We start from the raw sequence: 13,258 nt of genomic DNA on the forward strand, positions 1-13,258 counted from the left end.
CCAAAGGTAACAGATGTGTTAAAGGGATACTCCACATTTAGCTCCCCTTTAGTTAAACATTTGATTTTTACCGTTTTGTCATTCAGCCAATCCCCGGGTCTGGCGGAACCATTTTTAGCATAGCTTAGCATAATTCATTGAATCTGATTAGACCATTAGCATCCCACTCAAAAATAAACAAAGAGTTTCGATATTTTTTCTATTTAATACTTGACTCTTCTGTAGTTACATTGTGTACTAAGACCAACGGAAAATTAAAAGTTACACAGCACCTGAAGATAGTCCCCTGCCATTGAAAGTATCCAAGGGGGCTATTTTCGGGCAGTGTGTAATATCACTACGCCTGCTGCAACCATGTTACAGCAACAAAGTCCTTGATTATTACGCCAGAATGAGAGTATAGTTCCTAGCCATATCGGCCTAGAAAATCGCAACTTTAAATTTTCCGTTGGTCTTAGTACACGATGTAACTACAGAAGAGTCAAGTTTTAAATAGGAAAAACTCTTTGGTTATTTTTAGCGCGATGCTAATGGTCTAATCAGATTCAATGGATTATGCTAAGCTATGCTAAAAGTGGTACCGCCAAACCTAATGTTTAACTCTAGGGGGGCTGAAAAAAGAGCATATTTTCAAAAAAAGTGGAGTGTCCGTTTAAATTCTACTTTTTCTTTTATCAATTTTTGACTCTCCCTGAAAATAATAAAAAAGTATTTCTGTTTGTCTGCAGTCTGGACAGCAGGGAGTCTGTGTCAGTCTAACATTAAAACATAAAAAATCATATACAACAGACATCACTCAAAGCTCAAGCAAACACAATACAGTGAGAGACAGAAAATAAAACAAAAAAGAGGGAAAGAAGGAAATGGACGGCAATGAATAAAGAAATTCTGGGAAGAATGTAGGAAAGATACAGATAGAAAGATACATAGATAATGTTGGATGTAGATGTGTGTAGGTAGATGATATAAACTCTCAGTGTGGACTCGGGTGAGAATGTCAGAGATGAATCTGTGGGAGTGAACATCTTTGAGACCTTTACGCTATAGTATGATGAACAAATGTATTAAATGTGTCAAACTTAAAGCTGAACTGTTATTTCTGTTTCGACAAACAAAACTGCACAAATAAAATAACTAAACGGTCTCAAGTCTGTCACTGGTTAAACGAACTCCAATGTTACTGCGTTACTGTTACTGCCTTTAAAAACAGTGTCATGTACTTACTTAAATTTTCTGCATATTAGGCTAGAAAAGGAGAAATTATTTAAGCATGAATAAAAAGCACCCACTTCAGCTTTAAAATGATTTTAAGGGTCAGAAGAATTTGCTGCCAGTATTAATCTCCCTATATTAACAACCTACCATTTAACTTGCATCATTCATTAACAATTATGCATTTGGTAGACACTTTTATCAAAAACGACTTACAGTGCACTACACGGTATACATTTTTATCAGTATGCATGTTCTGTGGGTTTAAACACATGACCTTTAGGGCTATTAATGCAATACTCTACCACTGAGTTATATACAGTAGGAGCACACAGACAGATTTCATTTTTCCTTTATGAGAATTCAATTTTATTTTCTCTATTCACCATTGTGCTCATGTTTGATGAGACAAACACTTCTGTGTAACGGTTTACTTTGTGTCGCATGTTTTAAAAGCTCAGATGCGGTGTTTGGTAAGAGTTTCCAGCTGGGATGGCTGTAGGAAATACACATCCATGTTGAATCCTCTGGGGAGGAACAGTAACGGTACATGACCTATAACAAACACTCTCTCAACAACTGCTCTCTCTTTTATACACGCACAATTTTTTGCTGTCCGGGGGAAAACACATGGTCCTCTTGTAAAAATCTCATCCGTGCGGTCACCTCAAAAGCAGCTGATATGCACCAAACCACTGAGAGAGAGAAAGAGAGAGATCAGCTTATCCCATCTCCCCAAAGTCGTACCCTTAGTGAAAAAGCACATCAGGAGCTAAACTTTGTATTACCATCTTTTGCTGCTCTACGAGTCTCTCTGGACCCATCTGGATGGGCTGATGTAAGCCGAGGGAAACATGGTGTGGATCATAAAGACAGCGCCGGATATAGCCTACCGTTCACTACTGATTTCAACAGGCTGTGTGGCTGTTAATCATGAAGACTGAAATATATATAAACACTGTAACTATGTTGAGTTTAAGTGCTGGTAGACCGGTATGGCCATCCTGTTCAACATCAAAACAGCATTTGCATGATCTTTCTGGCGATGCTGGTTGACCAACCAGCACATGCCACAATGGGGGCAGCACACACCCACATGCGAAATAAAGAATATTTATATTCAAGACAAAACTCAAGCGTTTCATTGCTCAGTGAAATCAGGTGGTTGTGATGTCACTGATGAGAGCTGTTTTGTGCTAAGGTCTTTGTGTGCGATATGATGTGGGAGTGTGAATCTGTGCGTGTGTGTAGATGGCTTATTTTCTTTGTAATTCCCTGCATATTTTATTAGCCTGTCAGCTGCACTGTCCCCTTATTTTGCACATCACACTCGCTCGATCTTTCTCCTTTCTTTCAATTATCTCTCGTTTCTTTTCTCTGCATATCTCTCCTTCATCCTTCTCTCTCTCTCGCCCACACAGTTTTTTACACAAACACATTTGTGATAACTCCCCTCGTTCCCCCAGCAACCCTTCTACAGAAGCCCACGAGGACCAGAGCAAAGGAGAACATGAGGGCACTTCTGTGACTTTGTGTGACCTGCTTGATCGATCCAAACACAGACAAATTTGTCCTAGGGCTGCATCACAATTAATCGCGATTAATCGTTTGCAGATTATACGTTTTTGTTACATCATATATGTGTGTGTACAATGTATAATAATTTACTGATTCTTGAAACTTTGGCAAAAACATGTCCCACTAAGAAAAGTGCTAATTTTGTTGGAAATTAATAACGTTTTCATAAAGACAAAAGAATCAATGTTATAATCAGGGGGTCCTTTGCACATATGTAAGGTTCTTTTATAGGTTTGTTTTTATTTTTTATTAATTTAATGATTATATGCTGGCCCATTGCCTACAAAATCAGCTGTCCTCGGTTAAGAGATAATCATTTCAACTTGATTAAAAAAGCCAAAAGTAATAATTGAATTAAATAATATATTTACCACATGAAAAAGTACATTGTAATATGTATTAAAAACTACAAACATTGAGTTTTGAACAACATTTACTATTATGTTGTGATTGCTCAAAATGTGTCCCACATATTCGTCACAACCATCAGATATTTATAAAAAGCAATAAAATCAGACAACTACAGGGTCAACTGCATTCCTGAGGACCCCATTTTCAAACCTTCACCTCTACTGTATGCTTCAAGATCACTCAAGCTCCTGTATGTTTGCTATTTTCTCTTAAACTTGTTCATATTTTCGGACACTGCTACTGTGACGACCATAACATGTCAACACCGTCATCTTCGTAAAAAAAATATTAGATTAGATTATGAAATAAATGTATCATTTTTAAGAAGAGGTCTGAAGTCGCTAGCAACAGAGGGGAAACAAGATGGCTAATGTGAACAACTCATCTATTTCATGTGAAAGAGTACGTTTTTGTCACCACCGTCAGGTTTTCTGTCTTTTCTGTCAGGTTTTATGTATTTTAGGAAGTTACGATTGGATATTTGTTCATCACAGTGCTCAGGATTGTTATTTTTTGGACCAAATATTTACATAAAGTTTAAGCAAGAAGCCATTGACTTGAGTGGTATACATTTTGGAATAATGAGGCCAATATCACCACCATCAGATTAGTGTCACCACCATCAGTTTTATTTGTTTTAAATGAATATGATTACAATATGTCTCTTCAGTGCTGTTAAATTATTATATTAATAGTCTCTATTAATACAAATATGTTTATTAAATAAAAAAACATTACATTTTCTATTTAGGCTTAAAGTAAATGTTGATTGAGTAATAACTGGAAAAATGCTGATACGAACAGGGGAGGTTGCACCAGTAAATTGCTGAACAGCCAAGACCTTGGTTTATTTTGTAATTTAACTAACTTTTTTTTCAAAATTTAAACCTGTTTTATCCAAATTCCCAAGAATCACTGAATTATGTATATATAAATACATACACACACATGCATGCATGTAAATATTTAAGACATATATACATTTGTGTATATACATGTACATTGTATATAAATATACATGCATGTGTGTGTAATTATATATACACATATTTATTATACACAATACACACACATATATGATGTAAACAAAAACTTTTATTCAAACGATTAGTCGTGATTAATCATTATGCAGCCCCTGCAGTAAATGTGTCCAAACTAGAGGTCTTCTCGGGTCCAAAGAAATGTACCCGACCCGAAATGACCCGAATCACTTCATACCCGAACCCGACGTGCATAAATAAAAAAATTTTAAAGAAAGACCCGACCCGAGACAAACCCGAGAAAATTAGACCCGAGTCCGACCCGAACTAGTGAAAAAAAATGTTTAACCCGACTGGAACCGAATGTAAACGGCACTGACGTGTGTGCATTCTGCAGACCCACGCGCAGCAGTCAGACAGAAAGAAACTCCGGTGGCCTTGCAAGCAATTTGGCGAGCTGCTCCATTCGTCATACTTTGTTATCTGATGACGACACCAACGTAACCGCTAAAATGTACATTTATAATTGACTGACATGTTTGTCTCAACGAAAATGAACCTTCCGACAACCACACAATGTCGCAAGCACTCTTGGCAAACAGATGAGAGGTTTGAAAAGGACATTGACGCACACAGGCGAGAGAGTTCGGGTCTTCTCGGGTCCGTTCAGAAAAAACACATTCATTTTTAAATTACCCAAGACCCGATGCCGCTATTATTGTACCCGACCCGTGTCCGAGGCACATGTGAAACTTTTAGACCCGAACCCCGATCGGGTCTCGGGTCGGACCTCGGGTTTTCGGATCTAAGTGGACCCGTGAAGACCTCTAGTCCAAACTTGACTTTTCGATGTAGTATGCCCTCCAGATGGCTAGGTGGCAATGTGAAGCACTGACACACAAAACCAAGTCCGTATGCCTGCGTACAACCTTCTTCCTTGTTCTTCCAGGCATCGTCCAAAGCCGTCTGCTTGCCTCTGGCGAATTGGCGCATCAACAATTTGATGGAGGTAATTAATGCGCCTTCTCTGATCAGTAATATTAGCTGTGAATATTTTGTACAACTGCTGGAAAGACTCTTGTATATTTATCAGAGCTGCTATGGCAACTTGAAGGTCCGACGTATGAAAATAATTCAACATGATTGTTGTTATTTTCCTGAACTGGCGCATGCCTGTGACATAAACGCGTACACGACGAGAGCCACCGTGAGCAGACTTTTGCATATTTACCTTTGAGACGGGAACGTGATGGTAGATCGTTTTTAAGATTTTCCCTCTGGAGGGTGGTTTTTCTTATTTTATTGCATTTTTAAGCCCCAAAAACGCAGTCGTCGTGTAAACGAAAGGAACATCCGATAAAATATTTTTACGTTTTCACCCTCGAGCGATCTTGTGTAAACAGCCCCTTAGAGTCAATACACACACTCCTATACAATTTCAACACTTCATCACATTATTTAAAACATATTGGATTCGTATATGCACAGTTTTGTGATTTTCTTATTTTCAAGCTGTATTGAATAAAATATAATTCTGCGAAACAGCTTTTATCAGCGTTTCCTCCTACTTGGGGTTTTCTGAAAAGGTTACACCATGACACCATATAGATCTTTTACGGGTCACACGTTTTCAAGAGATACGAATTCGCAACCTTGAAAGGCACTGAAATGTGAAATGTCTTCGCATGAGCTTGGGTTTCCCCATTTTCAGCATTCACATGCGTATGAACAGAAGTCAATGGGATGAAATGTAGTGTGACCGCAAGGTTTAGTCGAGAAATAAGGCATCATCACCCATTTCTGCCGACTTCCCCAAGTTATTTGGTATCCGGATGGGGATCGGTTAAGGTGTAATGGAGCTGATAGCGTAAAGCCATGAAGGTACATATTTAAATTAATGACAGCATGAAAATCCATTCAGCTGGAGGCTGTAAATGTGTGTTAACACCATGAACAGTGTTCAGCTCCACATAATTATCCTGTTGTGTTGTGCTTAACATGGTGCGTTTATTTGATCCGATTCAAACATCTTCACTGTTCAGTTCCTTTATTAAGTTTACCGAATGCTTATTAGGTTCGATAAAAGACTATTCGCGTGGAAAGTGAAGTGTAATTGATGTCGTTGTGCATGTTTACAAATCAAGTAACCAGAAAAGTAAAAACAGAGAACAACTCTGCTTTGATTATAACAGACGTCAAGTTAAAGGTTTGCTTGGTGCTGTTCTGCTGAGTGTTCGATTATAAACATAGCACACAAAACAAATTGCCAGAGCTGAATGCGCAAAAAAGCGTTAACAAGTTAACTGCAAAAATCCTGAGGCTGTTTATTTGTTGCCTGAGGATGTAGAGGTTTGTATCGTACCAAAGCCAAGATGTTGGTATTGATCCAATCCTATTATAATGCAAGCTATAGTAGTGTATAGGGTCACATCCTTCTAGTATACTAAAATATACACACTTAAGTATTACAGCACAGTTTACAGAAAAGGTGTAAAAGTATTACATCATACAGTATGAACCGATACTACGGTATCACTTGTACTGCAAGAACAAATGACTAAACTCTCTAAAACACACATGTACACACACACACACTTCTAGGTCTATTGGTTGAACACAACCTCATCTGAGTGATGCATTGCTGCTGACTGCAGACTGCAGGGGCTGTTGGGGTGGGAAAGAGGCTCACAGTAAACCTTTACCATGAGTTATTTCCATGCTTAGCCCAGCAGGGACCAACACACACACACACACACACACACACACTTAAGCTACAGCTCAGGGAATCAGGTTGAGTAGGGCTATGAATGTGATTTCAATAATTATTGCAACCTTGTGTTGTGGCAACAAATAAAAACTATGTATGATTCATAGTGCAATGCACTAGCATTTACGATGTCACATTTAGGAGAAGGCACTACAGCAATTTAAACAATATAGGAACAATTAAATTCGCATTTGAAATGGCAGAATGGCTCGTGAGACGAGGACAAAAGCATCCAGCGAGTAATTATAGTGAAACGTGACATAGCGAAGGTCTTGTCCTCAAGCTTCGCTTGTCTGTGTCCTTCCACTGTGTGCGGCAGTGGCAGTGATACAGTACAAGCCCTACGCACATACAAACACCAGTGTCAAAAATAAAACAAAAAACATCACCAGAAGTGCCAAAAATCACCCTGAACGTCTGTTTCTATTCAATTAATTACTGCAATTGTTTAAATACATTTATTCAAATTAAATAAAAAAACAAAGTATCTGTCATACAGTATGTGTTTATATGTGTTAAATGACTCCTATAAGGAAAAATGCCCCCTCCCCACTTCAGGAAGGCAATAAATACATTTTCTGGCATTGATGTACGCATTTATTGTTTAAACACACAATACTACAATCAAGTCATATCATATCATGTGTGCTTTAAATGCATGCACCGAATAGGTTACATATTACACAAGCAACTTTATTTCGGCTATCCAGTTCATCTACAGGTGTTGCCATGACAACCAATCATTTATCCTTCAGATCCCCAGCTCGTGCCCATGGTGAGGAATCGTCATAACAACGCTCCAAAACTACCAACCGCTCGCACAACACCGCAACAAAAACGCTTAAAACACAATGTGCCGTTCTCCAAAACTGAAATATCCAAATCCACGATAGCATTATGTATATTCTTGTCACAAATGCCATTTGACCTTTTTAACTGCACCCACAATCACTCCTACATACACAGTAACACACAGATGTGGTATTACTCATGCCATTTCTGACTAACTACTAACGCCTATTTCCACATTTGCTATATGGGTAATGGAAACAACACGCCTGTCAATACTGATTAACATACTAACACTGGCCATATTGGTCACTACGGCAACGGCTAACAGGAGTCTTGCAGCCAAGTGACGCTAATTCTTGATTTCCAAGTAACAGAGGTCTTTATTTTCCGGTTAGTCCTGATATTCGCACACTCTGCTGTGAGTTTACAGTGCTATTCCTCTGATACACCTGCTCCAGATGTAAAAGCACCAATATAGGGAAGCAATAGATCATTATGGAAAATGTTATGTCCCACATGCATTCGACCTGCCCTATATAGAACAGGACTCGGTCACTTCTACTACTCGAATAAGAGAGTGCTGTGTGGAGGGGAAGAGAGAGAATGGAGAGATTGAATGTAAGTGTTAACACAGACCTGTCTTTGTTGGAGGAGTGTCCATCTGGTCTATGGATCCAGTGGGGGAAAGCGAAAGACAGACAAACAAACAAAGACAAACAAAGTGGAAGATGTCAATAATGTTAAACACATAAAACTGTTTAAAAATACAGTAAGACCCATTGTTAGTTTTTTAGTTTTAAAGCCTTTAAATTCAAATTTATTTTAAAGGGGATATATTATGAAAATCTGACTTTTTCCAGGCTAAAGTGCTTATAATAAAGTCCTTCTATTAACCTAGAAAATGTAAAAAAGAACAACCCAGTCACTCAGTTTTAGTAAACCATTCTCTGCAAGCTTCTGAAAAAACAGGTCATTGAAATTTGTGTCCCGTTGTGATGTCAGAAGGGGATAATACCGCACCTTAATCTGCACTATCCAACCATGGCACTACCATTTAGTGCAGAGATAAGCTGATATGCATTTTAAAGGACACACCCAAAAACGGCACATTTTGCTCATACATACAAAGTGGAAATTTTTAAATGCAATAATAAATTATATATGGGGTATTTTGAGCTACAACTTCACATATGTACTCTGGGGACACCAAAGATTTATTTGATATTAGGGATGCTCCAATCAGGGTTTTTGCAGGCCGATACCGATCACCGATTTGTTGTCTTCGTGATCGGCCGATACCAATGCCGATACCGATTTTTCAAGCTGATATGCAAGCTTTTTGATGACTGTTACTGGTAACATTTTTTCTAGATAAAGTAATAACACAGATGTTGCCTTTGTTGTATTACTTGCAGTAATTAGGTTTATTATTGTTTTAATAGAGAATCAAAAAATTAGCACAACAAATATTTCTTCTGCAAAGAGAAATTTAATATGCCTTTAAAAAGTCTTATGTCTGTTAAAAGTGATAAAAATAAAACATTTCACAGTCTAAACTGTATGAATTAAACATACACGCATTCGTATGAAGTATAACAGTTCTTTAGTGAAGAGCAGAAAGTGATTTTATTGAGAGATGAATTAGGATACTGTAGCTTTAAGACGTGAGAGAGATCACTCTGCTCACGTGCACTGATGACTGAGGCTTCTGTGTGTCCATGCGCCGGATGTACGCGGACGAGAGCAGCTGTGAGGAAAATGAAAGTTTAAACGCTCAAACTTTAAAACGCATGCAAATAATAAACTTTTGGCATGAGGATGCAATTATCCGCGATAGATGTGTGTTGTATACGCTGTTTAATGGGGATGTGAAGAAGCATCGCGCTTTTGATCAGATCGCGTCCTCCTCATAGAAAATACGCTTATCTCTGCAAACGCAAAGAGAGAAATGCAAATCTGCATGTCACACACGAGCGATGGGTTATAAAAATGCTCGCATTGCGTAAAAATGGTCTCTAACTGCAGCCGCATTCAGGAGCCCTATGTTGACAAAGGTAAACAGAAAGATCGGTTTAGGAGATCGGCAAATTTAGCGAGGCGCGATCGAGTCATTTAATGACGTTATCGGCCGATACCGATCGGCGGCCGATCGATTGGAGCATCCCTATTTGATATAGTAAAAAAGTCTTGTGAAATGTCCCCTTTAATGTACACTCTCTGAAATAAAAGAAAAAAAAGTTGTCACTGGGACGGTACCTTTGAAAAAGGTCATAATATGTACCATTTTGGTTCAGATATATACTAGTTGGGTATTTAGTTACAAGTAATTAGTTACTGTAAATGTTTACTTTTGCCTTGAAAAGTAAAGTAAGGGATTACTCTTATTTTTCCAGTAATGTAATTACAGTTACTTCTGATGTAATTGAACTTAATGTTATGTATGGACCTGTGATGTGAATCAACATTTTCAATTAACCTGCACGCAACTTGAACCGCAAATATATATATATATATATATATATATATATATATATATATATATATATATATATATATAGTACCCAACCCGCTTCCTGGCATGCATTTTTTAAAAGTAGTAATTGTTTAAAACAGTTCATTGGCATCTTTATTTCAAACTACCTGATATTAAAAATATTTTTGGATGACTCGTAACCGCGGGGGACCAGCAGGCATCCGCACTTTATGCATCAACCCGCGCATCACTAGTATAGACTGTACAACAATCACATATAATACTACAGTGGATTTAAAAAACATTTAGTCCAACGTTAAAATGCATGTTGGACATTTATGCACCCTTCTCACTTTAAAACCTTTGGTGACAACTACTTTACTAAGTATTAATAAGCAGGTGCATATTGAGGCAAAAGTAATTAACAGTGAGAATTGGACCTTAAAAAGTGTGACCAAAATAATTTTTGTACTTTCATATGATTTATTAGAGCCGTTTCAAGCCTATCTTTGTATCATTTAATGATTAAGATTTAGAAAGTAAGTAGTAATAAGTAATTAAATACTTTTTGTATTTTGTATATAGTACAGTAATCTAATTACATAATTGAAAATGTAATTAACAACTAGTAATTAATTACTTTTTTGGATTAACTTACCTAACACTGCCTCTGAGGTACCATGCTCCTTTTAGGTACAAAAGTGTACTTTTTTAAAAGATACCGCCCCAGGGACAACTTTGTACCTTTTTGTAACTGTGCCGGCTCGTGACTGCTCTTCTGAGGGGCGACAATTCTAAATAAGTGTTCAGAGTGTCATATGTGTTGCTCTTGTTTTCAAAATATGTGTTTGTTTCATCATGTGAACCATGTGCATCACGTGTTTTGTCCTGCTGCACACGCATTAAAACCGTTTGTGATAAAAAAGATGCTCACAGTCACAACATACATGCAAGACACTCCTTTAACAGTAAACTTTGATTATGCATGAGATTATGCGAGTATCTGGCAAACCCGAGCATCTCTTTTATCATAAACCCTTTGGACGCATCTGCAGCAGGCACTTATTTTGACAAGACACGTGATGCACATAGGTTCACTCGATGCGCAGAACACATATTTTGAAATTAGGAACCACACCCATGACGGGTCAGGCTACATACATGTTGTGACGAACTTCCCATCGTGCCCCCTCGAAAAAAGAAGTCGCTGGCCGCCACTGCTGTGGACTGTCAATGTTTCATAGTACATCCAATCGAAAGTCTTCTGAATGTATTGCTCCTCTGTTTTATCATTATAGTGATATGGACATGCTATTCTCTTAAATTTATTTTGTAGTTATTGTTTCAGGTGTAAACAGGCTTTAAATCCCTAAACAAATAAAGACTTAATGAGAGAAACTCCATGGGATTTCCTAAACATGTTTCCGATTCACTGTGCACTTCAGTAAAAGGAGCCTGTAAGAGATTTGTGGGAGTTATTATCCTTGTGGATAACAATTGTCCACAACACCTTCCCTGTTGATATTAACTGTGAAAATAGGGGAAGTTTAAGTATTGTTTACTGCAAAATGAAAATTCTCGCATAGTTTACTCACTCTCATCGCTTTCCTTGTGCGTATGACTTCCTTTCCTCAGATGAACCACACAGACAAATAATTTTATATAAAAATGTCATCACGTTATCTTATATGGTACTCAAAATGGTAAAGCACAAACATTCATCATACGTAATACGTTTTCTCTCACAAACACATTGTTTCACTTCAGAAGACATCATATACTAACCTACTGGAGATGTCTGGATTGCTTTTATGATGATGTATGTGCTTTTTAGAGCTTTTCTATTTTGAGTGCATATAAGATAACATGTTGACATTTTAATATAAAATTATTTGTTTGTTTTCAACTGAAGTAAATAAGCCATATACATTTGGAATGTCACTAGGGTGAGTAAACTAGAGAATTTTCATTTTTGGGTGATTAAAGATTAAAAGCAAAAATAAAATAAAAAAATAAAAAAAGATTAAAAGCAAAACAACAACTACGCTCCGTCCTGTATGTGCCGGGTATGACTGACATGTGAGCTCCTTCGCAGACATTCAATTACATCATAATTGTATAAACTTTTTCCGTCAGCCCTCCAACACCCAGTGTATTACTCACAGACTTACATCTACAACAGTAATTGCCACCTTCAATGGACAAATGTAATTAACACCGGCCATGCTAATTATTCTGAGAAACAATCCCACCTCAACAGCTCACCCACAGCAGTAGTTACACATGTTCATTAACTGAAAGAGTTACACTAGAGAGAAAGTGTTTTGTATATTCAGCAACTGCACTTGTGAGTTGGGTCATCTGGTTTGTTAGATGTCAGAAAATACATGTGCAGATCTTAAAAAGACAAAGAGCTTTAACTGTGCATTCACACCACCGCCAGAAAGAGCCTCAAAGTGGTTGGAAGTCATTCACTATCAATGAGAGCCGTCAGCGAGCACTAGCGTGGCACATCTTGGATGGTGTGAGTGTTGAGGAAAGTTGAAATCAGGTTTAAGGTAACTTTATGGTAACAAGCTATGGCGTGGTTCAATGGCAACCCATCGGAAAGCGGAAACAAAGAAGTCCTCCGCTTCAAAGGTGTTTAGAGAACACATTCAATCATCGGAGTGTCCACTAATCTTTTTCTATAGCGTCGTTGGCAGCGTTTTTTGACGCTCTTGTCGGTGCCAGTGTGAACGTAGAGTGAGAGCCAGAAGAGGTGGTGGTACTGTAAATGACCCTTGTGGGTAAAAAAACCCACAGGTCACCCTCAAAAAAATGCCAAATGGCGTGTAGATGTGCCATCTGCTCAGAACAGAGGGAGGGCTTGGGATGTTGAGGATTGAGGTACTGGGAAATAAATAATTTAGGCAAACGTGTCGTAATGATGTTTCAGGTGAAGTTGTTAAGCTAATGCTAGCAGTGCTTCAGCCACTAAAACACACATCCACAGCCACCACAATGCTGTTTGACTTGGGCTTTAATAGCAACTTCTCACCATGG

At 38.0% G+C, this 13,258-nt stretch overlaps 1 protein-coding gene across 2 annotated transcripts in view; it reads right to left on the bottom strand.

Moving 5' to 3' along the window:
* The window catches only part of iqsec2a (IQ motif and Sec7 domain ArfGEF 2a), an 88,521-nt gene that overhangs the window by 68,389 nt on the left and 6,874 nt on the right, over window positions 1–13,258 (bottom strand). For both annotated transcript variants that reach the window (XM_065246901.2, XM_065246899.2), the window contains exon 2: window positions 8,377–8,406. In XM_065246901.2, the coding sequence (XP_065102973.1) occupies window positions 8,377–8,406 (30 nt within the window). The remainder of the gene's footprint in view (window positions 1–8,376; window positions 8,407–13,258) is intronic.

The sequence above is a fragment of the Paramisgurnus dabryanus genome, chromosome 11 (assembly GCF_030506205.2).
Source record: "Paramisgurnus dabryanus chromosome 11, PD_genome_1.1, whole genome shotgun sequence".
Classification (NCBI taxonomy): Eukaryota; Metazoa; Chordata; class Actinopteri; order Cypriniformes; family Cobitidae; genus Paramisgurnus; species Paramisgurnus dabryanus.